The following is a 23,205-nucleotide window of genomic DNA, read 5'->3' as shown; positions in this document are numbered from 1 at the left end:
CAGTCTCCAGCCCAGGCCCGGGGCTCTGGCACCCCAAGACCGGCACCGCGGAGCTGGAGCGCGCTCGGCACCGCCCTGCCCGCCCCGACGCGGCCCGTCTGCACCCCCTCATCGCCAGTCCCACCCAGCAGCCTCGGTCGGAGGGGTCAGAAGCCCACATGCAGGAGGTGCGAGTAGGGGGAAGCGGGCTAGTCCGCCGGGCCCGGGGTGCACCGCCCCCCAACACGCCCCGCCGTCCCCGCCCCCAGCCGCCCGGGAAGGACGGAGGGGGCGGCCTGGGATCGGGTGCGGCACTGGGAGTTCTCCAAGGTGCTAAAATAAACCCAGCGAAGGATCAGGTTTCCCGACCAAAATAACCCAGGAGCGGCCTTAGAAATGCGAACTGAGAAAGCGATCCGGGCGGGAGGCGGGGGTGAGAAACGCTTTCCGCGGGGCTCCCTAGCGCTCCTGGCAGGGGACCCCGCGGCGGACCCTCCCTCCTCGCCCCTGCAGCTGCCAGCCCGCCGGCCACACCCAGAGTGAACTTCTCACCCACTCCCTCCCCTTCCTTTCTGCCGTCAGTTCCCCAGTAGTGTCGGACTGGCCATCATCTTTGATGACCAGGTGTGTAGCAGGTTCGAGCCCAGCTCAGTCATTCTACCATGAGCCAGGCACTGCCTGAGCACCTGGGTCCCACTAGTGAAAAAATAGTCCCTGCCCCAGGGACTAGCCTTTTGCTAGCAGGACACAGACCCCAAACACTCTCACAGAATAAAGAGGTGAGACTGTCCTGTGTCAGAAAAGGATATGGGCTTTGAAAAAAAAGAGAAAAAGGCCTCCGCGGTGGCTCACACCCGTGATCCCAGCACTTTGGGAGGCCGACGCTGGGTTGCCTGAGCTCAGGAGTTGAAGACCAGCCTGGGCAACCTGGCAAGACCCCCGTCTCTACTAAAAATACAAAAAATTAGCTGGGTGTGGTGGTGTGCACCTGTAGTCCCAGCTACTTGGGAGACTGAGGCAGGAGAATCACTTGAACCAGCAGGTGGAGGTTGCAGTGAGCCGAGATTATGCCACTGCACTCCACCCGGGCAACAGAGCAAAACTCTGTCTCAAAAAGAAACAAAGAAGAAAGAAAGGAAGAAAGAAAGAGAGAGAAAGAAAAAGAAAGAAAGAAAGAGAAAGAAAGAAAGGAAAGAAAGAAAAAGTGTTGGTGAGTGAATGAGTGAAATTGAATGAGCAAGTGAATGAGTGACAGATGAGGCCAAGCAGGCAGGGAACAGAGAAGCCATGGGACATGTGGCCAGTAGGACAGCTTGCAGGCTCAAAGTCAGAGGGACTGGCCTGCCTCAGTCCCAGTTTTGGCCCTAGACAGCTGTGTGACCTCACAAGTGACATCACCAATCTGGGTCTACACTTGCAGCTCTAATATGGGAAGAGGGTGGTTGCACTTGCCTTGTCAACCAGGAGTGTCTGTGGCCCCATCCTGCTTTCCCATGTCCAGGCGCTACAGTAGGTGGTTTGTGTGAGCCCACCAGATCCCATGGGGATCCCTCCCAGCATGGTCCCAGTCACCTCACCTTGACTATTTGTTTCTTTTTTTCTTTTTTTGGGGGGGGCAGGGGTTGAGACAGAGTTTCGCTCTTGTCATCCAGGTTGGAGTGCAATAGCACGATCTTGGCTCGCTGCAACCTCTGTCTCCCGGGTTCAAGCGATTCTCGTGCCTCAGCCTCCCGAGTAGCTGGGATTACAGGCATGCGCCACCACACCCGGCTAATTTTTTTATTTTTAGTAGAGACAGGGTTTCACCACGTTGGCCAGGCTGGTCTCAAACTCCTGACCTCAGGTGATCTGCCCACCATGGCCTCCCAAAGCGCCAGGATTACAGGCAGAGCCACTGCGCCTGGCCTTTACCACTTGTTTCTATCTTGCTTTAGTGCACAGGGATATATGCAGAAGGACGGCCATCCTAGAGTAGTTTTTGAATCGTTACACAATAGAAACAACAAAATATCCACTAATAGGGGGCTGGTTACATAAATTCTGGCCCATCCATGTGACAAAATGCCAGGCAGCCTTTGAAAAATAATAGGGCATCATGGAGACATGGCCAGATGTATATTGTGAAGTGAAAATTTTTTCAGAAGAATGTATAATGTCATCATATGTTTTAAATGCATATTTTGGGGCAAGGCACAGTGGCTTACATCTGTAATCCCAGCACAAGGCAGGCAGACCACTTGAAGTCAGGAGTTCGAGACCAGCCTGGCCAATGTGGGTTGAAACACCATCTCTACCAAAAAATACAAAAATTAGCTGGACGTGGTGGCGCGCACCTGTAGTCCCAGCTATATGGGAGGCTGAGGCATGAGAATCACTTGAGCCCAGGAGGCAGAGATGGCAGTGAGCCAAGATCATGTCACTACACTCCAGCCTGGGTGACAGAGTGAGACCCTATCTCAAAAAATAATAATGATAATAATAAAATGCATATTTTTGTGTATATATGATAGAGATATAATTTATTTAGTATATATTATTTTCTAATTATTAAAGTAATGCCTGGTTGATGCAAGATATTTTAGTAATTGGAAATGAGACAAGTGAGAACCCCTTTATATTCTGATCACCCTCATGTTAACACTGGGTGGTAGAATGAAACCTGTGTCAATTGCGTGTGTTGAATTTATTACAGTATGCAACACTTTGATAGTAAGAAAAAATAAGGCTACTGGTAAAAAATTATACTGTTCAATAAATTGGCTAATTATTTCGTGAATATGTGTCCTGTATCCCCAACTAGACTGCGAGATCAATGAGAGGACAAGATCCATAACAACATCAAATGAATGGATGGATGGATGGATGGATGGATGGATGGATTCTCAGTCTCTTGGGAAGTGAGACTGTGTGGGTCATGGTGAGTGCTTATAAAGGTTTTTGGAAGCCAGGCACAGCGGCTCATCCTTGTAATCCTAACACTTTGGGAGGAGGAGGCAGGAGGAGCACTTGAGCCCAGGGGTTCGAGAGCAGCCTGGGCAATCTAGTAAGACCTCATATCTAAAAAAATAAAATTAAAATAAAGGCTTGTAGGTTGAGGCAACCAGGAGTGTCTGTGGTCCCATCTTTCCTTTCTGTGTCTGGGTGCTACGTAAGTGGTTCAGGTTGCTTACTTCTCAGCTACCTGAGAATGTGAACAGAGTCGCCCCTCCCCACCCATAGGAAGGAGAGGAGCAGGTGTCAGAGTCCTGGGGGAAGCCACAAAACCATCGCAGACAGAAAGAGCCCTTCACGCAATCTTCTTGCCAGCCCTTAAAGGCGAAATTGGAAGGGCTGAAGAACTTGCCTGGAGTCACTCAACTGGAGGTGGCTGAGCTAGGGTTTGAACCTGGGGCTGTCCTATCGCAGACTTCATGTCTTAACTACTGCTGGGCAGGAGCCACATTGGACCCCATGGTCCCGCCAGGGTGAGGCCCAGTGTGGCTCTCAGAACCTGCTAGCAGCTCTAGCCAGATGAAATGCTGACACAGCCTCTGGGTATTAACAGCCCCTGTCTGGGCCAGGCTCCTGTGCCCCCCCCGAGGCCACCCAAGGAGAGTGGGGTGAGTGCTTGGTGGAGAGATGAGCAGATCAGTTCCCTGTGGTCCAGGCACCCTTGTGCCACCTCCCATAGGGACCACTTAGGAGCCAGATCCCTTCTCTTTTCAGCTTCCTGGCTGGAGGCCTTCACCCCCTCAGCCTCAGCTTCCACATCTGTAAATGGGGACGATATCACAGCTGCGTTACAGGACTGCCATTAGGTGTTGTTAAGCTGAGCACACAGAGAGCTTGTACACGCTCAGTGTCCGTGCCGGGCGTGCACACTTCCACGCGCATCTGTTTCCAGGCGTCTAGAGTCCGGGATGAGGCAGCGCATGTCATCATTGCTGCACCCAAGAGGGCAGGACATCATGCAGCCGTGACATCCCCCTCTGGGAGAGCGCTGGAGGGGAAGAGGAGGAATGAGGCAGGCCTAGCCAGCTCCAGCCCAGCCGGGCCCAGCCAGGGCATCTGCAGGGAACCCCAGACTGAGGGCTCCTGGACTTTGGCCTCACCCCTGCCAGGAATGGGATGGAGGCCAGATCACAGGGTTGGGCCCTGCTGAAGAGGGCACTCAAAAGGGAGAGAGGGCTGCACCTCGTTTGCCAAATGAAATCCATTCCTAACCCACGGGGTTGAAATCAATTCCTAACTCACTCTGCCGCAGGGACCCAGCTCAGTGTTTCACAGACACCATCTCACTGAGACTCATGAGAGCCCTAAGAGGTGGACACTGTCATTTCCATATGACAGGTAGAAACACCAAGGCCCAGGGAGGCCAAGTGACTTGCTCAAGGTTGGTGCCGGGGCAGAACCCCATCTTTCTGACTCCAGGGCCTGCGTGCCCATCCCCCGTGGCCAGGGAACACCCACTCCCTCCCGGGGCAGCTTCCTGTTCTTGGGAGGCTCTAGGAGGACCTGAGGCACCGTGGATGGTCTCCATGGTTGAAAGAGAGGTTGCAGCCTCCTGCCTTCATCTGGGCTGAGCAGACAGGCCTTGGTCACCCAGAATCAGGAGATGGAGGAGCTGGCTTATGACTCTTATGGTCAGCTTAAATGGGCAGCTTTCCCCATCGAGCCCAGACCCAGTCAGCCCTAAAAGGGCTATGGAGACTTTGGGCTCCCACAAGTGGCCCAGGTGAATGCCTGCTCACATCCCAAATGCTTGGCCGGGTCCTCTTTGTCTGCGTTCTTAATTTGCAGCCTCTCACCCCTCGGACCCCATGCAGCCCCACGACCCTCCTGGGCCTCCTGCAAGGCAGGCTCTGCTCAGCTGGGGCTCCCTCTCTGTTCTTCCTTCCTGGGGGGCCTGTCCACGACTCCCAGACCAGACCTGGAGGCCTGCTACTGGGAGCCTGCCACACATTTGCGCACTTGTGATCACTTACATGTGCCATTCCTTCCATCCCACTGAACTGAGAGCTTCCTGCAGTGTGCCAGGTGCTGGGGAACTACCTACAGTTTGCCCGAAGCTGCTGTCACACTCCTGTCCTTCTCAAAATTCCAGGGAGTGGAAGCAACCTTCAAGAGGCGATCCATTACCAACCGACTCCTTACCCCTCCCCCGATGGAAATCAAAGCTCATGGATTGTCATTTGATTGGACTGTGATGGGCTGAAGCTGAATTCAAGACTGATTTAAAAAAAAAAAAAAAAAAGACAAGACCTGCCAGCTTAATGAATGCTGTCATAGAGGGAGGTGCTGGGCCTGGCCCCAGGGACCCAAGATGATGCTGTCACTGATGTGGTTCACTCCATCTGATACCCCTACAGGCCTCTGCCTGAACTACACCTTCCCGTTTACAGGACCGGATTCAATCTGCCAGACAGCTGAGGCAGGCAGGGCTGGCTTGCAGGGGTCTGGACGGCTCAGAGGGAAGCCGGTAAAAGCAGGGTAAGTCCAGGTCCCACCTCTGCTCTGTCAGAGGCCAAGGACACCGCCGAGTCCAGAGCAGCAGGAGGACTACATTTCCCAGAGTTCCCCAAGCCCAGGGATGAGCCATTGGGCGATTTAAATAGCCCAGGCCCAAGGCAGCCAGGCCGCAGCTGTGGACTCCTCGCTTCCCAGCGGCTCGGCTGGTGCAGGCCCCGCATTGGAGGGCTGGATTGGCTGCCCGGCTGGCACTGACGTCCCTTGGAGCCGGGTGGCAGCGGAGGTAAACAGCCATGTGCAACCCTCCACCCTATATTTAACAGCTGCCGCGGAGAAGGCAGGGAGGCAGCCACGGTGGCGGCTGTGGGGGCAGCTCTTGTCTTCGGGGAGAAGGCCCTTGGAGCCGGGCTGGCATCGGGCCTCTCAGGGTGAGCGAGGTCACCATGCCAGCTTCCCAGAGCCGGGCCCGCGCCCGAGACCGCAACAACGTCCTCAACCGGGCTGAGTTCCTGTCCCTGAACCAGCCCCCCAAGGGGGCCCCGGAGCCCCGCAGCTCAGCCAGAAAGGCCTCGGGCCCCTCGGCACAGCCCCCACCTGCTGGCGACGGGGCCCGAGAGCGGCGTCAGTCCCAGCAGCTGCCCGACGAAGACTGCATGCAGCTGAACCCCTCCTTCAAGGGCATCGCCTTCAACTCCCTGCTGGCCATCGACATCTGCATGTCCAAGCGGCTCGGGGTGTGTGCCGGCCGGGCGGCGTCCTGGGCCAGTGCCCGCTCCATGGTCAAGCTCATCGGCATCACGGGCCACGGCATCCCCTGGATCGGGGGCACCATCCTCTGCCTGGTGAAGAGCAGCACGCTGGCCGGCCAGGAGGTGCTCATGAACCTGCTCCTGGGTGAGTGTGCCCGCCGCCTGCTACCCACTGTCAGGGCCCTCGAGAGGGAGCCCGGCCAGCCCAGCCCCGCCCTGGCCAGGACCAGCACGGCCCTCAGAAACCGGCTGGGATGGTCTAATGAGGTTAGGCAGGAAGGGTGCCCCAGAAACGGGCAGGCTCCGGCGTGGGGGAGCGAGTGCCAGGGATGCACAGGCAAGGCCCCCCTGCCACGTGGGGGGCCGAAAGAAGGCAGAGGCCAGTGCGGCCCCATGAGGAGGGTCTGCTCAGTAAAGTGCACTGCTGCCCAGAGACGGCTTGAAGAGAGGCTGGGCCAGAGGCAGTGCCCTCCCAGGAGATGGTCAGGGCCCTGGTGGGCACCCTGGAATGGGGTGTCGCTGTCTGACTCCTGCCCTGCAGCTGGGGTCCCCATTCCTTGACTGCTCCCAGGCAGTGCCCATGAGCTGCTGCATAAGCACCTCCCCTCTTGGTTCAGGAACCCGGCAAGCTGCCCAGGTTTCTCCGGCAGGGTCTGGGGACCCAAGGAGTCCAGCTGGGTCTGCCACCCACTCACAGCCTCCTGGAGTCCTTCCCTGCTCCTTCCCAGGGGCAGTCACTGGAGACAGAAGAATATGTTGTTGGTTTTGTTTGTTTCCAAAGTCTTTGCCACCAACGTCTTGCAGATTAGCACCGCCCTGTGCCAGGTGCCACGTGGGACCCATGTGGAGGCAAGCCGTTCCCTCCACCCAGAGGTGACGCCCAGCCCCTGTCCGGCCCACCCTTCGGGCACCACCAGGTCCCCAAGGTGCCCCAGGAACCTCTGCTTCCACCTCTATGCCAGGCCCGAGTCGATTTCCTTGTCTTTCCCAGTGCGGCCATCATTTGGGGGACATGTGAATGGGGGTCTCAGGCAAGGCAAACATGAACAAGGGGTCTCAGTTCCAAAGGGGCATTGGGTTGGGCCACGGAGAACTCGTGCTCCAGAGGAAGTTGCAATAAAAACGCACATCTCACCACTGTAGTCTCAGTCTGGAGGCGCCACGCTCTGTGGGTGAGCCTTGGGGAAGCAGAAACCATCAGATACTTCATGGAGGAGATGGTTGGGTCTGCCACCTTCGAAGTTTTCTTGTTATAGTTTTGTGTGTGTTTGTTTGTTTTGAGACAGAGTCTCGCTCTGTTGCCCAGGCTGGAGTGCGGTGGCGTGATCTCAGCTCACTACAACCTCTACCTCCTAGGTTCAAGTGATTCTCCCGCCTCAGTCTCCCAAGTAGCTGGGATTACAGGTGCCCACTACCACTCCTGGCTAATTTTTGTATTTTTAGTAGAGATGGGGTTTCACCATGTTGGCCAGGCTGGTCTTGAACTCCTGACCTCATGACTTACCCGCCTCAGCCTTCCAAAATGCTGGGATTACGGGCATGAGCCACCATGCTCAGCTATGAAAACTACATTTTTATGTCATTTTTAATTGTGATAAGCTATACATAACATCAAATTGATCATTTTAATTATGTGAAGTGTACAGTTCGGTGGCACTGAGTCCATTCACACTGTTGTGCAGCCATCACCACCATCCATATCCAGAACTCTTTTCATTTTTCATCTTAAAAACAGAAGCTCTGGCCGGGCGCGGTGGCTCACGCCTGTAATCCCAGCACTTTGGGAGGCCGAGGCAGGCGGATCACAAGGTCAAGAGATGGAGACCATCCTGACCAACATGGTGAAACCCTGTCTCTGCTAAAATACAAAAATTAGCCAGATGTGGTGGTGCATGCCTGTAGTCCCAGCTGCTCAGGAGGCTGAGGCAGGAGAATTGCTTGAGTCCGGGAGGCGGAGGCTGCAGTGAGCCAAGATTGCGCCACTTACTCCAACCTGGTGACAGAGTGAGACTCCGTCTCAAAACAAAACAAAACAGAAGCTCTGTCCCCATTAAGCACTCACTCCCCACTGCCCTAGCCCCTGGCAACCTCCATTCTACGTTCTGTCTCTGTGGATTTGACTGTTCTAGGGCCCTCGCATAAGTGGAATCGTACTGTATTTGTCTTTTGTGACTGGCTGATATCATTTAGCATAATATCCTCGAGGTCCATCCACGCTGTAGCGGGCGTCAGCATTTCCTTCTTCTCTGAGGCTGAATAATGCTCCCTTATGGGATGGACCACGCTTTGAGTGTCCATTCGTCCACCCATGGACACTTTGGTTTCTTCCATCTTTTGGCTGTGCTGAGTAACGCTGCCGTGAGCCCAGGTGTGTACGTGCCGCCATGAGCCCAGGTGTGTACGTGCCGCTGTGAGCGCAGGTGTGTACGTACCGCTGTGAGCGCTCAGGTGTATACGTATCTTCTTGAGCCCTTGCTCTCCGTTCTTCTGGTCGTATACTCAGAAGTGGGCTGCTGGATCACAGGGTAATTTTATGTTTACTTGATTGAGGAACTGTCCCACTGTTTTCCACAGCGGCTGCTTTATTTATTCCCCCAGTGAGGCACAAGAGCTCCGAGAAGTCCATGTCTTCACCAACACTCATTATCTGGTTTTTCAATCTTAGCCATCCTAATGGGTGTGACGTGGTATCTCCTTGTGGTTTGGGGTATTTTTTTGGTCTGTTTTTATTTTGTTTTGTTTTTAGAGTTTTTGTTTGTTTGTTTATTTGAGACAGAGTCTCACTATATGGCCCAGGCTGGAGTGCAGTGGTGCGATCTCAGCTCACTGCAACCTCCACCTCTCAGGTTCGAGCCATTCATTCTCCTGCCTCAGCCTCCCAAGTAGCTGGGACTACAGGTGCCCCCCACCACGCCTAATTTTTCATAGAGATGAGGTTTCACCATGTTGGTCAGGCTGGTCTCAAACTCTTGACCTCAAGTGATCCTCTTGGCCTCCCAAAGTCCTGAGATTACAGACGTGAGCCACTGCACCTGGCCCTCACTGTGATTTTGCTTTGCCTTTCTCTAACCATCATTGATGTTGAAAGCATTTTCTTTCTTTCCCTCTTTCTTCCTTTCATCTTTCTTTCTTCTTTCTTTCTTTTTGATGGGGTCTTGCTCTATTGCCCAGGCTGGAGTGCAGTGGCGTGATCTGGTCTCACTGCAACTTCTGCCTCCTGGATTCAAGCAATTCTCCTGCCTCAGCCTCCTGAGTAGCTGGAACTACAGGGGCCTGCCACCATGCCCAACTAATTTTTGTACTAAAAGTAGAGACAGGGTTTCACCATATTACCCAGGCTGGCCTTGAACTCCTGATCTGTGATCTGCCTGCCTTAGCCTCCCAAAATGCTGGGATTACAGGCTTGAGCCACCGCACCAGGCCCAAGTCTCTTTTCATTATATATATATTTTATTTTTTTGAGACAGAGTCTCACTCTGTCACCCAGGCTGGAGTACAGTGGCGCCATCTCAGCTTACTGCAACCTCCGCCTCCTGAGTTCAAGCGATTCTCCTGCTTCAGCCTCCTGCATAGCTGGCATTACAGGTGCATGCCCAACTAATTTTTCGTATTTTTAGTAGAGATGAGGTTTCACCATGTTGGCCGGGCTGGTCTTGACCTCCTGACCTCAGATGATCCGCCTACCTCGGCCTCCCAAAGTGCTGGGATTACAGGTGTGAGCCACCGTGCCTGGCCTGCCATCAGTCTTTCTATTGATGGTCCTGAGTGCTTTGCACACCACTGGTCTTCAAAGATAGGGAAAGCTGGCTTTGGCAGGTGGAGTCATTTTTTTTCTTTTTTCCTTTCTTGAGAGACTCTTGCTCTGTCACCCAGGCTGGAGTGTAGTGATGCGGTCTCGGCTCACCGCAACCTCTGCCTCCCAGGTTCAAGTGATTCTCCCACCTCACCCTCCTGAGTAGCTGGGACCACAGGCGCCTGCCACCACACCTGGTTAATTTTTGTAGTTTTAGTAGAGACCAGGTTTCACCATGTTGGCCGGGCTGGTCTTGAACTTCTGAGCTCAAGTGATCAGCCCACCTCTGCCTCCCAAAGTGCTGGGATTACAGGCATGAGCCACTGCGTCCAGCCTGTAAAGATAACTTTTTTAAAATGTGCACAAATAATGCGTGCTCGTGGCAAGAAAAATGTTAAAGTGCAGAATTACAAAAAGACAGTAAAAATCACCCTTGATCCTCCTGCCCAGCAAGAAGCATTGGTAGCATTTAGAGCAGTGCCTTCTAGACATTTTTCTCCGCAGGTAAGCACATTTGTTTACATACATACCTTATTTTATGAAGTTGGCATCCTGCCGTAAATCCTCTTTCATAAGCAGCCTTTTCCACTTAGCATACCCCACGGCCCTCCTATATAGTGGGGCTATAAATATGCACGGGCCTCAGCCTCTGCTGTGGCCACAGCACGCTCGGTGTCTGGACTAGGCTGCGTTTGTCCCGTCTGTCTCCTGAAGGGCGCTGGGTCGTTTCACGTTTTCCAGTCTTATTAACAGTGCTGCAGTGAACATCCCAGGCCTTGAATCATGGTATACATCCCTGACCGTTTCCCAAGGAGATATTCCCGCAAAGGGAAGAGCTGAGTCCAAGGCAGGCGCGTGCTAGAGACTTCTGATTCTGAAGCCAAATGCCCTTCAGGAAGTTCAGACCGATTTACACACCCACTGGGCAGTATATGGCTGGCTCCCAACCTTCCAGAAGCCAGAATGGGGAATGAGAAGCAGGATTGACTTCGCAGCCCAGGAGCACCGGGACCCCTCCTCCCAGCCCAGCCTGCGAGAGACATCCACTCACAAACCTAGCTGCTCACAGCCTGCAGGGAGTCCCCGAAGCCCTGTCCTTGCTCCTTGCTTTAGAACAGCTGAGCCCACAGCCTCCACCACCCACCCCCACCCACCAGCCCCAACTCCCCAAAGACCCTGCCCTGCTCTGAGCTGGTGCCACCAAGTGCATCCTCAGGGGTAAAGCAGCCCAAAGCCACAAAGGCCACACTAGGTCACCCAGATGCCCCTCTTCCCCCATGCATATAGCCGCCAGCAGACAAATATTCTGATTTTCAAAGGCCTCAGGAGGAGATGATTCCAAATCTTCCAGGATGGCAGCAAGAGAATCACTTGAACCACCTCCCAGTTCAAGTGATTCTCCTGCCTCAGCCTCCCAAGTAGCTGGATTACAGGTACCCGCCACCATGCCCAGATAATTTAGAAAATATTCTTCTGTCTCTTTTCCAAGAAACCCCTGGCTCCTGCCTGGCTTTGGGGAGCCTCCAGCACTCGGGTTCCCCGGCCGCCACCGGCCCCGAGAGACCTGGGCTAGAGGGGAAGGGTGGGCTTCGAGGTGGGTTCTTGCCCCCCTTGGAGGGCCTGGGGGCCTCTAGGACATCAGGGCCCTGGGGACAGCTGTGCTTCCTACATGGGGGATTCAGACATTCAGAAAAGGGCTGAGGGTGGAGCTGGTTGGGGCAGAATAGTGTGAGGGACGGTAGGGCCAAGCCCCGGTGTCCTCTGACATGGTCCCAGGGGGTTATCTACCAATTGCCTGGTGCACACAAGCATCAGAGCGGGCCCTTGTCATCCCAGCGTGTCCGTGGCGGCGAATTCTGACGGATAGACACGCCGAGGTGATGCTGTCCACAGGTGGTTGAAGCCGGTCTCGTTCTGGAGCCCGAGTGCGTGGCCACCGCCCCGGGTGACCCCAGTGAGTGGACGCCGGTGGAGGCTGAGTGGCCTCCCTGAAACGTTCGCACAGCCAATCTGGGCCAGCACAGCTCCCACCAGCTCCCCGGCTCTTGCCCCTGAGCCTCCTGCTGGGTGGACCTCTCCCCCAACAGGGGTCTCCTTGCCCTCCTTGAGTCAGGAAGGGAATGTAGGTCGGCCGACTGGACAGGCCACGGGGGCAGAATCAGCCTTGAGTGATGGCGCCATTTGCTTCTATTTCTGGGCACCAGATGATGTGCTGACAGTGTCACAATCACAGTCACACCGAGGGCTGGCTGCACTGGAGGAGGGAGAGAGGCCCGCGCAGGGCCAGCGGGAGAGGGCAGAGTGGGGCGGGAGGCCCAGGGGAGGCCACGGCTCTGTTGGAGAGCCGCCCTGGGGTCTGAGGATGGCAGGCCCACTGCCTTTTCATTCACAACCCCCCGGGCCAGACGGCTGCAGCGTGGTGAGGGTGAAAGGCCACAGACCCCATCATACCTGTGATCTATGATAGAGTCACTCTCTGTGTCGCTGTGTGCTTACTGGCCACTGCCCTGCTTGCCCATAGGGGACCCTGCCAGCCTGGTTCACAGCGCCAGGACTGACACACACCTGAAATACCCAAGAACTGGCAATACCCAAGAACTGGTGGAAAAGTGAATGAACCAGGCACAGTCTGGGCCAGGCCAGCTGGACAGCCAGAAAAGGGGCAGAGCCTCCCCTCATTATGGCCTGAAGAGGTGGAAGCAGCCCGAAATAGCCACAGGTTCCCAAAGGCCCAGCTGTGGGGTGCCTTAGTCCCTTCTGTGCGGCTGTAACCGAATACCACAGACTGATTTATAAAGAAGTGTATTTGGCTCATGGATTAGAGGCTGGGACGTCCAGGTTGAGGGGCCGCGTCTGGTGAGGGCCTCCTCGCTCCCTGATGCCTTCCCCATCACGTGCCAGGGAGTGCATGCCTGGGGGGCAGGGGCAGGAGGGTGGCCACACTCACCCTTTCATCAGAAACCACCCCCTACACCACATTCATCCATTCATGAGGGGAGAGCCCCTATGGCCTATCACCTTTTTTTTTTTCTTTTTTTTGAGACAGAGTCTGGCTCTGTTGCCAGGCTGGATGGAGTACAGTGGCATGATCTCGGCTCACTGCAATCTCCACCTCCCGGTTCAGGTGATTCTCCTGCCTCAGCCTCCTAAGTAGCTGGGACTACAGGCACCCGCCGCCATGCCCAGCTAATTTTCAAAATATTTTTAGTAGAAATGGGGTATGGGGTTTCACCATGTTGCCAAGCTGGTCTCGAACTCCTGACTTCAAGTGATCCACCTGCCTTGGCCTCCCAAAGTACTAGGATTACAGGTGTGAGCCACCGCACCCAGCCTGATCACCTCTTAGAGGTCCCACCTCTCAACACGGTTGCACTGGGGATTAAGTTTCCAGCACACGAACTTCAGGGGACTCATTCAAACCATAGATGGGGTTTCCAGGTCATGAGATGTGGGCACACTCAGAGGCCTCCCTGGCAGCCAGGGGAGCTCCAGATGACCCCCTCCCACCAACACACCAGCTTCAGCCACATCTGTTTCATACGCTGAGTCTGTATGCTTTCACTGGGGAAAACGTTTTGCAGCTAGAAATTTGAAAGGAGCCAGTCACAGTGGCTCACACCTGTAATCTCAGCACTTTAGGAGGCTAAGGCGGGAGGATGACGAGCCCAGGAGTTCAAGACCAGCTTGGGCAACAAAGTGAGACACTATCTCTACAATAAATCAAAAATTAGCTAGCTGTAGCCTGTGCCTGTGATCCCAGCTACATGGGAGGCTGAGACAGGAGGATCATTTGAGCCCAGGAGTTCAAGGATGCAGTGAACCATGTTTGCACCACTGCATTCCAGCCTGGGCAACAGAGAGAGAGAGACGCTGTCTCAAAAAAAAAAAAAAAAAAAAAAAAAAAGAAGGTTTGGGTCTAGCTTAGTTCTTGGCCTATGGATCTATGGATCCTGACAGCCCATGCAGAGAGTCGGGCCGTGGGGAGGTCGAGGCACCCAGCCCTCCTTGCCTTTGGCCACCCCATCAGAGTGAGGTGCTGGGCCCAGTGTAGTGTACCCCCTGGGTGACTTAGTAAAGTCACCCCTTATTCCCCTCTTTTTCCTTGAACAGAGCAGCTGTCCATGGGGGCCCCTGTGCTCAAAAGGCAGATTTTATTTATTTATTTATTTTTTTAGAGACAGAGTCTCACTCTGTTACCCAAGCTGGAGTGCAATGGTGCGATCTCAGCTCACTGTAAGCTCCACCTCCCAGATTCAAGTGATTCTCCTGCCTTAGCCTCCCAAGCAGCTGGGACTACAGGCATGCACCACCACACCCGGCAAATTTTGTATTTTTGGTAGAGACAGGATTTCACCATGTTGGCCAGGCTGGTCTCTAACTCCTGACCTCAGGTGATCCACCCGCCTAGGCCTCCCAAAGTGCTGGGATTATAGGCGTGAGCCACCACACTGGCCTCGAAAGGCAGATTTTAAACCCATCAGCTGCTGAGCCCTGGTTTTTGACCTAAAGACCTGGTCGCCAGTAGGACCGATGGCCCATGCCTTTCCAGTGGCTGGTGTCCTATTTCAGCCACCATGGAGCCCAGTCCTGGTCTGCATTAACCACCCCCTACCCAAGATTCTGGCAGCTTTCCCGGCACCCAGACCCTGGCTGGCCACTGGCCACAAGCCACCAACACCAGGGAGGCCCTGGCTGGTAGAAGTCTTAGAACATGGGCCAGACAATTTTGACCCTGGTAGGACCTTAGAAAGCAAAGCCTTCACTGATGTTCCTACTCAGTGCCCGAGCCTGCAGGACCAGAGCCTCCCACGGCTTTCCCGGGCCAGGTGGGCCAGGACTTGGAGGCGGAGTAACGGCAGCAGCACGCTGTCAGCCACCATGCTCCTCCCATTCATCGTCTTGTTTCATCCTGGGACTACTCCTGCTAAACGCTCCCTGCCATGTATTCTCATTTCATCCTGGGACCACCCTTGCTACAGATGAGTAGACCAAGGCTCTGAGAGGGGAAGGAACTTGTTCTTTTTTTTTTTTTTTGAGACAGAATCTCACTGTGTCACCCAGGCTGGAGTGCAGTGGCACGACTTGGCTCACTGTAACCTCTGTCTCCTGAATTCAAGTGATTCTCCTGCCTCAGCCTCCCGAGTAGCTGGGACTACAAGCGCCCACCACCATGCCCGGCTAAATTTTTTTGTATTTTTAGTAGAGATGGAGTTTCACTGTGTTGGCCAGGCTGGTCTCAAACTCCTGACCTCAGGTGATCCATCCACCTCGGCCTCCCAAAATGCTGGGATTACAGGCATGAGCCACCACGCCCAGCCGGAACTTGTTCTTAATTAGCAGGGTGGACCCCCAGGCCAGAAGCACCAGGACCCCTCCTCACAGCCCCAGCCAGCGAGACTTGAACCCTACCTGTGACTCCAGAACCTTCAGATTTAACCCTTCCCCATGAACTGCCTTCAATCCCCAGGGCGAAAGAGCCCGTCGCCAGGCCGGGGCTGGGGGGAGGGCTGCAGATGAGAGGGGCTCTCTGGGCTAGAGGAGACCAGCTGGCCCCTCTCAGCTGGCTTCCTCAGCTGCTCCATGGAGCTGAGGCATGCCAAGGTCAGCATAGCCACCTCTCTCCAGCTCCCACCTGCCCTGGGGACCTGGCAATCCCCAGTTCCTCTCTCTTGCTGGAACTGTGACCTCCCACAGGCTTCAGATGGCTCCAAACCCCGGCATGGTCAGCACACGAGCTGGCCGGCCACATACCTCCTCAGCCACCTCCTGGGAGGACCCAGCCCAGGGGAACAGCTGCCCTGAAATTGGCAGGCAAGGGCAGAGCAAGGTTTTCTCCAGTCCTTCAGGCCCTGCCCCCATTGGGCCAGGCAGCTCCTCTGTGCACCTGCTCAGCCCCCTCCAGTGCTGGCCAGGCATTTCCAGGGTGTGAGGCTCTCAGCCAGCCCTGTGGCTAACAAGAGGGGCCAGGAGAGGCCACGGTTCAAACCCCAGACAGAGAGACCAGACGGCAAGCAGCAACCCTGAAGTAGGCAGGGAAAGGTGGGGGCCTGAAGTTCTGTTCTCTCTTCTTTCTTTTTTTTGTTTTTTGAGACAGAATCTCACTCTGTCTCCAGGCTGGAATACAGTGGCACAGTCTCTGCTCACTGCAACCTCAGCATCCCAGGTTCGAGTGATTCTCCTGCCTCAGCCTCCTGAGTAGCTGGGACTATAGGCGTGTGCCACCACGCCTGGCTAATTTTTGTATTTTTAGTAGAGACAGGGTTTCACCATTTTGGCCAGGATGGTCTCAACCTCTTGACCTTGTGATCCGCCCGCCTCGGCCTCCCAAATTGCCGGGATTACAGGTGTGAGCCACCGCACCTGGCCAGCCGAACTTCTGTTGCCCAGGCTGGAGTGCAATGGCATGATCTTGGCTCACCGCAAACTCCACCTCCCAGGTTCAAGCAATTCTCCTGCCTCAGCCTCCCAAGTAACTGGGATTACAGGCATGCGCCACCATGCCCAGCTAATTTTGTATTTTTAGTAGAGATGGGGTTTCTCCATGTTGGTCAGGCTGGTCTTGAAAATCCTGACCTCAGGTGATCCACCCACCTCAGCCTCCCAAAGTGCTAGGATTACAGGCATGAGCCACGTCACCTGGGCCTCAAAGTTCTGTTCTTTCCAGGGAGGACTGCGTGGCATGGAACAGACTGACTGCCTGGCACGGACAGTTAGGTGTGCCACAGTGCCTCACCCCTGCAGCATGGGGGTCGGGGGTACGTGATGGGGCAAGACTCAGACACAGGTGACAGAACGTCATATGTAAACCATGTTGCAACCTTTGTTACATCTGTGCTCTATAGATGGATGGAAGGGTCTGGAACAGTGGCTACCTCTGAGGGGCAGGTTCCAGGTGGTTTAAACTCTGACTTCTGTTTTCTGTTTTGTAAACGTTCTGCAGTGAACAGCATGTACCGTGTCTTTTTTTTTTTTCTAGATTTTTGTTTCCATTTCTGCCAGGAGCTGACCATGCTGATAAACACTGCAAAGTTTTCTAGGAAAGCTCCCAGCATCAGGCTGCAGTGGACTGTCATTGAGTCATAACTCCCGACCCTTATCCAGCCCTCCTGGTGGGCCAGGCATTTTCGGGGGACCAACTCAGTGGTTTGCGGGGACTTCCCTGCTTTAGCACTGAACGCCTTGTGTCCTAGGAAACCCCTCTGTCCCAGGGAAGCCTTGTCACCCTGCAGGCACTGTGCCAGGCTCCCTCTGGGAGGTGGGTGTCCCTGAGCTTGGTCTCTGTTGGAAATAGATGCTTGCAAAGAAAAATTAGCACTGAGACAAAGGATCTTTTAGCAACACAACTTTTACTTCCTGGACTGCAGGAAGGGTACCCTCGCTAGCCACCGTCCCACGAGAGTACAGCGAACAGACGAGAGCAGACATACGTATTCCGTACTTACATTTGGGGTTGTTCTAACCGCCATGTCTCATCTCTGTTGACCAGAACCAGACCTCACATTGTAAACTAAACCCCGATTGGCTAACAACTTATAACTTTTCTAAACAGGTAAAAGCAATGGAGAGCTGGGACACGCCTGTGAGCACGTCCAGCACAGACACCTTGGTTAAAGCACAAGGACATAGAATGTACTACGTGCCTGTAAGCACGGCATGTCTCACAGCTACATAGGATGGGGCTTAACAAAGTTATTAGCACGCTTATGATTTATTATTTAACAAGAAAGGAAACTTTAAAAAGGAACTTTTCTACTTCCCACAGTCTCGCAGGTGAGGAAAGTCAGGTGGCTTGCCTGAGGTCACACAGCTGGGAGGCTCCAGGGCAGGAACTGACACCCGGGTCTCTGGCTGTGACGCCTGTGAGCTTTGCCCCTGCACTACACTGTGGCTGTTGTCTTCACCATCCCTGAAGCAGGGCTTATAGGGGCTGTGACCTCACTGGGGTCACCAAGGTCACCTGAGGTGGGGAGGCACAGGGGGCAGGGCACAGGCTCCCTGCTGACTCGGCACCTGCCCTGGGGGTGCTGTCTGGCCTGCCTATGCCACCCCCACCCCAGGTCAGAGGGTGCGAGCTTCAAGGGCCTTCCTAAGGGTGGGGAGCGTTGACCCAGAAACCCCACATTGGCTGTCTGGGTGCCACAACACTTTTGGGAGGCAGAGGTGGGCAGATCCCTTGAAGTCAGGAGTTTGAGACCGGCCTGGCCAACATGGTGAAACCCCGTCTCTACTGAAAATACAAAAATTAGCCAGCTATGATGGCAGGTGCCTGTTGTCCGAGCTACTCAGGAGGCTAAGCAGGAGAATCATTTGGACCCGGAAGGTGGAGGTTGCAGTGAGCCGAGATTGTGCCTCAGCACTCCAGCCTGTAATTCCAGAACTTTGGGAGGCTGAGGTGGGCAGATCATGAGATCAGGAGTTCGAGACCAGCCTGGCCAACACAGTGAAACCCCTGCAACTATTAAATATGAAAAAAAAAAATTAGCACCTGTAGTCCCAGCTACTTGGGAGGCTGAGGCAGGAGAATTGCTTGAACCCAGGAGGCGGAAGTTGCAGTGAGCCAAGATCGCGCCATTGCACTCCAGCCTGGGTAACAAGAGTGAAATTCGGTCTCAAAATAAATAAATAAATAAAAGGGAAAGCACCCAAATCTCTGGTTATGAGCCTCAGGCCAGTGACTCAGCTAAGTTTGAAGACTGCAGCTCTGTTTCTAGCCCCAGGGGGAAAAACCTATGAAACAAACGGGCACGCCCTCGCCTCCATGAAGCGATGGTTTACGCCGCAGACAGAGAGCCCTCCCCTCCCGACAGATTCCTCAGTGACTGCGGCAGAGAGGCCAGGTGTTGAGACGTCACCTTTCAGGGCCTGAGCTGTCTGGAAGGTCGGGGCAGGTCCCTGGGGTGGTGGGTTGGGAAAGAGTGGAACATTCCAGAAAGCAGGAGCAGCAGGTATGAGTGCTTTGAGCTTAAAGGGTTCATCTTGTCCTCTGTGAAGTGGGGATGACACAGTTCGGTTGCTGGGAAGACAGTGGGGTTCCTCAAAGAGTACCAACCAGCGACCCCAATCCTAGGGAGTTATCAAAAGAACTGAGACAGGCACTCAGCAAACACTGGCAGACATGTGCATAGCAGCGTGTGAGTCACAGCAGCCGAAAGGTGCAAACAGCTCGATAGCCATCAACAGATGAATGGATAAACAAATAGTGTCTGTCACAGTGGCTCATGCCTGGAATCCCAGCACTTTGGGAGGCTGAGGTGGGAGGATCACTTGAAGTCAGGAGTTTGAGACCATCTTGGGTAGCAAAGTGGGACCCCCATCTGTACAAAAAAATACAGTTTTTAATTAGCTGGGCAGGGTGGCACACCTGTAGTCTCAGTGACTCAGGAAGCTGAAGCAGGAGGATCTCTTGAGCCCAGGAATTCAAGATTACAGTGAGTTATGATTGCACCACTACACTCCAGTCTGGGCAACAGAAAGACACCATCTCTGTCTCTCTTTTTTTTAAGACAGGGTCTCACTCTGTCACCTCAGCCTCCTGAATAGCTGCACCACCACACTCAGCTAATTTGGTGTATTTTTTTTGTAGAGATGGGGTTTTGCCATGTTGTCCAGGCTGGTCTCAAACTCTTGGACTTAAGCAATCCTCCAACCTTAGCCTCCTGGGTAGCTGGAACTACAGGCATGTGCCATCACACATGGCTAATTTTTGTACTTGTATAGACAGGGTTTTGCCATGTTGCCCAGGCTAGCCTCAGACTACTGGGCTCAAGCAATATGCTCACCTCAGCCTCCCAAAGTGCTGAGATTACAAGTATGAGCCACCATGCTCAGCCAGAGACATCCATCTCATTTAAAAGAAAAAAAGAAAAAAAAAGGAGGTTGGACACAGTGGCTCACGCCTATAATTCCAGCACTTTGGGAGGCCGAGGCAGGCGGATCACCTTAGGTCAGGAGTTCAAGACTAGCTTGGCCAACATGGTGAAACTCTGTGTCTACTAAAAATACAAAAATTAGCCAGGCCCCTGTAATCCCAGCTACTCAGGAGGCTGAGGCACGAGAATTGCTTGAACCCGGGAGGTGGAGGTTGCAGTGAGCCAGGCTCACACCACTGCACTCCAACCTGGGTGATTCTGTTCCAAAAAAAAAAAAAAAAAGGAAAAATGAGGTAGTGGTCTGTCCATACAATGGAATATTATTCGGCCATGAAAAGGAATGAAGTACTGGCACATGCTGCCACGTGGGCAAACCTTGTTAACATTACACTAAGGACAGGAAGGCAGACACAAAAGGTCACATATTTATAAGTTTCTAGAGGAGGCAAATCCCCCGAGACAGAAAGTAAGGAAAGAGGGAGGGAGAGAGGGAGAGAGAGAAAAAGAGAGAGAGAGAAAGAAAATGCGTATTATATCAAGGCGTGAGAAAAGCCGTATGAAAAAATTAAGCAAGGTGAGGGAAGAGAGCGTGGTCGGGGCTTTTACCAACAGTGTGGTCCGGGAAGGCTTCTCCGCCAAAGAAAGTGGCTATGGGAAGTGCAGGGTGTGCCAGGCAGTGGGGGACAGCAAGGGCAAAGGCCTGAGGTGAGACCATGCCTGGGGGGGTGAGTGTGGCTGAATGGCCTGATTGAAGGGTAGGAGGGGGAGACGAGGTGCGGAGGCATGGAGGGGCCTGGGCCTGGCTGGTGGCCCTGATGGCCCCGGGCCCTCTGTCTCCTGCCCACAGCCCTGCTCCTGGACATCATGACGGTGGCCGGCGTGCAGAAGCTCATCAAGCGGCGCGGCCCGTACGAGACCAGCCCCAGCCTCCTGGACTACCTCACCATGGACGTCTACGCCTTCCCGGCCGGGCACGCCAGCCGCGCCGCCATGGTGTCCAAGTTCTTCCTCAGCCACCTGGTGCTGGCGGTGCCCTTGCGGGTGCTGCTGGTGCTCTGGGCCTTCTGCGTGGGCCTGTCCCGCGTGATGATCGGCCGCCACCACGTCACGGATGTCCTCTCCGGCTTCGTCATCGGCTACCTCCAGTTCCGCCTGGTGGAGCTGGTCTGGATGCCCTCCAGCACCTGCCAGATGCTCATCTCTGCCTGGTGAAGCACCCGCCGGCCCACGCAAGGCTCTGGGGGCAGGGCTGGCCCTAGAGAAGGGGCAGTGGGTGGCGAGGCGGCGGGCGCAGGCGGAACAGAGCGGCCACCCCCACGTCGTCTTCCCCTCCTGGTTGGAGGCCGGTGACCCCAGGCCGCCCCTCCTGGTGACGAGTGTGTTTGGCAGTGCCGGGCCTCTTGCCCCTCTGCTTGGACTCTGGGCCTTTCTAGGCAGCTGGGACTCACCCGTGGGGACAGCCCTATTTTCGCTGCTCTGGGGACAGCGAAAACCAGGATGGTGGGAGGGGGCCGAGTCTTGTCTTGTCCTTTCATCGTCATGACTGTTGAGTTCTTGGCTGTGCCCACCACACCGCAGCTCGACGCCTGCCAAAATGCCCCCACCTACAGCCTGATGCAGGCGCCACAGCCATTAACGGTCATCGACGGCTTAGGGCAGCACTTTCCAAAGGGTGCCCCTTGGGACACCAGCCCGAGAGATGCTTTTGGGGAAAAGGGGTTTTGTGGTTCAATAACTTTGGGAAGTGCTGCATGCTCTGTCCCCAAGCTGGACATTCACAAAGGCCGTTATTGCCGTAAAGGCGCTGACAAGTCCTGTAGAAAAAGCTTCTTGCTAAACCATGTTGAACTCATGTTTCCTAAACTTATTTGACCACAGAACCCTCTTCTTGGGGAACAGCTATTAACCCCCAAGGAACCACTGGTTCCTCAAGCGCATTTTGGGAGCTGCTGCCAGACGGCTGCAGGGCCGGGGGTGTGAGCTGACTCTCCACCAGGGAGACCCGGTGTACACGCCACAGCCCGGGGAAAGCACTGGCCACTGCCTGCGGGCATCGATGAGGCTTTGGCCCCCAGGGGCCGGACTCTGTGTGACCTAATAGGTCGTTTCCAAGTCACCCGTTATGGATGTGCATTTCATGTGACAATACAGATGACATGCAAATGGCCCTCTCCATGTGACTTTTTCCTTGTGCAATTCAATTGCTCTGGACGCACTGGCCTTACTAACATGGGACCAGGTGGAGGGGTGGGGTAATTCTTCAGCCCTAGACAGTGCCGTGGTGCCAGGGGTAGGGGTCTCTGGGCACGGCTGGCCTGCTCCTGGACTTTACCAGGCTGGCCGGTCCCTTCACCCTGGAGTGGCCGCCTGTTGCTTTCCCAGCCCCCAGGTCCTGTGCTGGCTGCTCCCTGGGACCTAGGCAGGGACCGTTTGAGAAACCCTCGCTGTGATGCTGATGGACCAGAGACCTTCTCTCACTTCAGCCTCAGGCCTTCCCAAAGCCTGATCCCCGTCCCCCAGGAAGTGGACAAGTGACCAGACAAACACTGCCAGGAGGGAGGTGCAGGACAGTGAGGGGTCAGAGCAAAGGCCTAGAGCCCAGCCTGGGGGTCAGGGCAGGGGTCCCAGAAGGTGAAGTCTGAGCCCAGATGGAGGGAATGGGTAGAGGGAGCGAGAAAGGAGGGGAAGAATGTTCTTGGAAGGAAAGGGGAGAGGGCCAGGAGGCAAGAGTCCCCGGGTCCTATCACAGATCAGCAGGAGGCTCAGGGACACCCCCAGCTCCCCGAGCCACACTTGAAGTGTGCGGTGCTGGTCAGCAGCTCTCAACAGCCCTCTGATGTGGGGTGATCGACATGCCCATTCTATAGATGGGAAAATCGAGGCCCTGAGACTTGCCCAAGGTTGCCCAGCCAGGAGGCAGCACAAGGGGGTGGAAGCCAGTCTGTCTGGCAGCCAGCTGTCCTCAGCGTTCCTTGGCTCTCGGCCGCATCCTGTCACTCTCTGCCTCTGTTCCCATGGGGCCTTCTCCCTGTGTCTGTGTCTGTCTTCCTGCCACTGCCTATGGTTCCCTTCCTATAAGAATAACAGTCGTACTGGCTTAGGGTCCATCCTACTCCAGCAGAACTTCATCTTAACCCACTTCTTTTTTTTTTTTTTTTTTTTTGAGATGAAGTTTTACTCTTGTTGCCCAGGCTGGAGTGCAATGGCACAATCTCGGCTCACTGCAACCTCCACCTCCTGGGTTCAAGCGATTCTCCTGCCTCGGTCTCCTAAGTAGCTGGGGTTACAGGCATGCAGCACCATGCCTGGCTAACTTTTTTGTAGTTTTTAGTAGAGATGGGGTTTCACCATGTTGTCCAGGCCGGTC

At 54.7% G+C, this 23,205-nt stretch overlaps 1 protein-coding gene across 1 annotated transcript; it reads left to right on the top strand.

Annotated features, from left to right (window-relative positions):
• The first annotated feature begins 5,376 nt into the window (after positions 1-5,376).
• On the top strand, positions 5,377-22,005 carry PLPP7 (phospholipid phosphatase 7 (inactive)). The gene is made up of 2 exons (XM_012457964.2): positions 5,377-6,321; positions 20,686-22,005. Exons 1-2 carry the CDS (start codon positions 5,871-5,873, stop codon positions 21,048-21,050), a joined length of 816 nt encoding a protein of 271 aa, XP_012313387.1. The 5' UTR covers positions 5,377-5,870; the 3' UTR covers positions 21,051-22,005.
• The last annotated feature ends 1,200 nt before the right edge of the window (positions 22,006-23,205 follow it).

Source organism: Aotus nancymaae, unplaced genomic scaffold (assembly GCF_030222135.1).
Source record: "Aotus nancymaae isolate 86718 unplaced genomic scaffold, 86718_ANA_hifiasm-v0.15.2.pri h1tg000003l, whole genome shotgun sequence".
Classification (NCBI taxonomy): domain Eukaryota; kingdom Metazoa; phylum Chordata; class Mammalia; order Primates; family Aotidae; genus Aotus; species Aotus nancymaae.
This window is presented reverse-complemented; position numbering and strand designations above follow the sequence as displayed.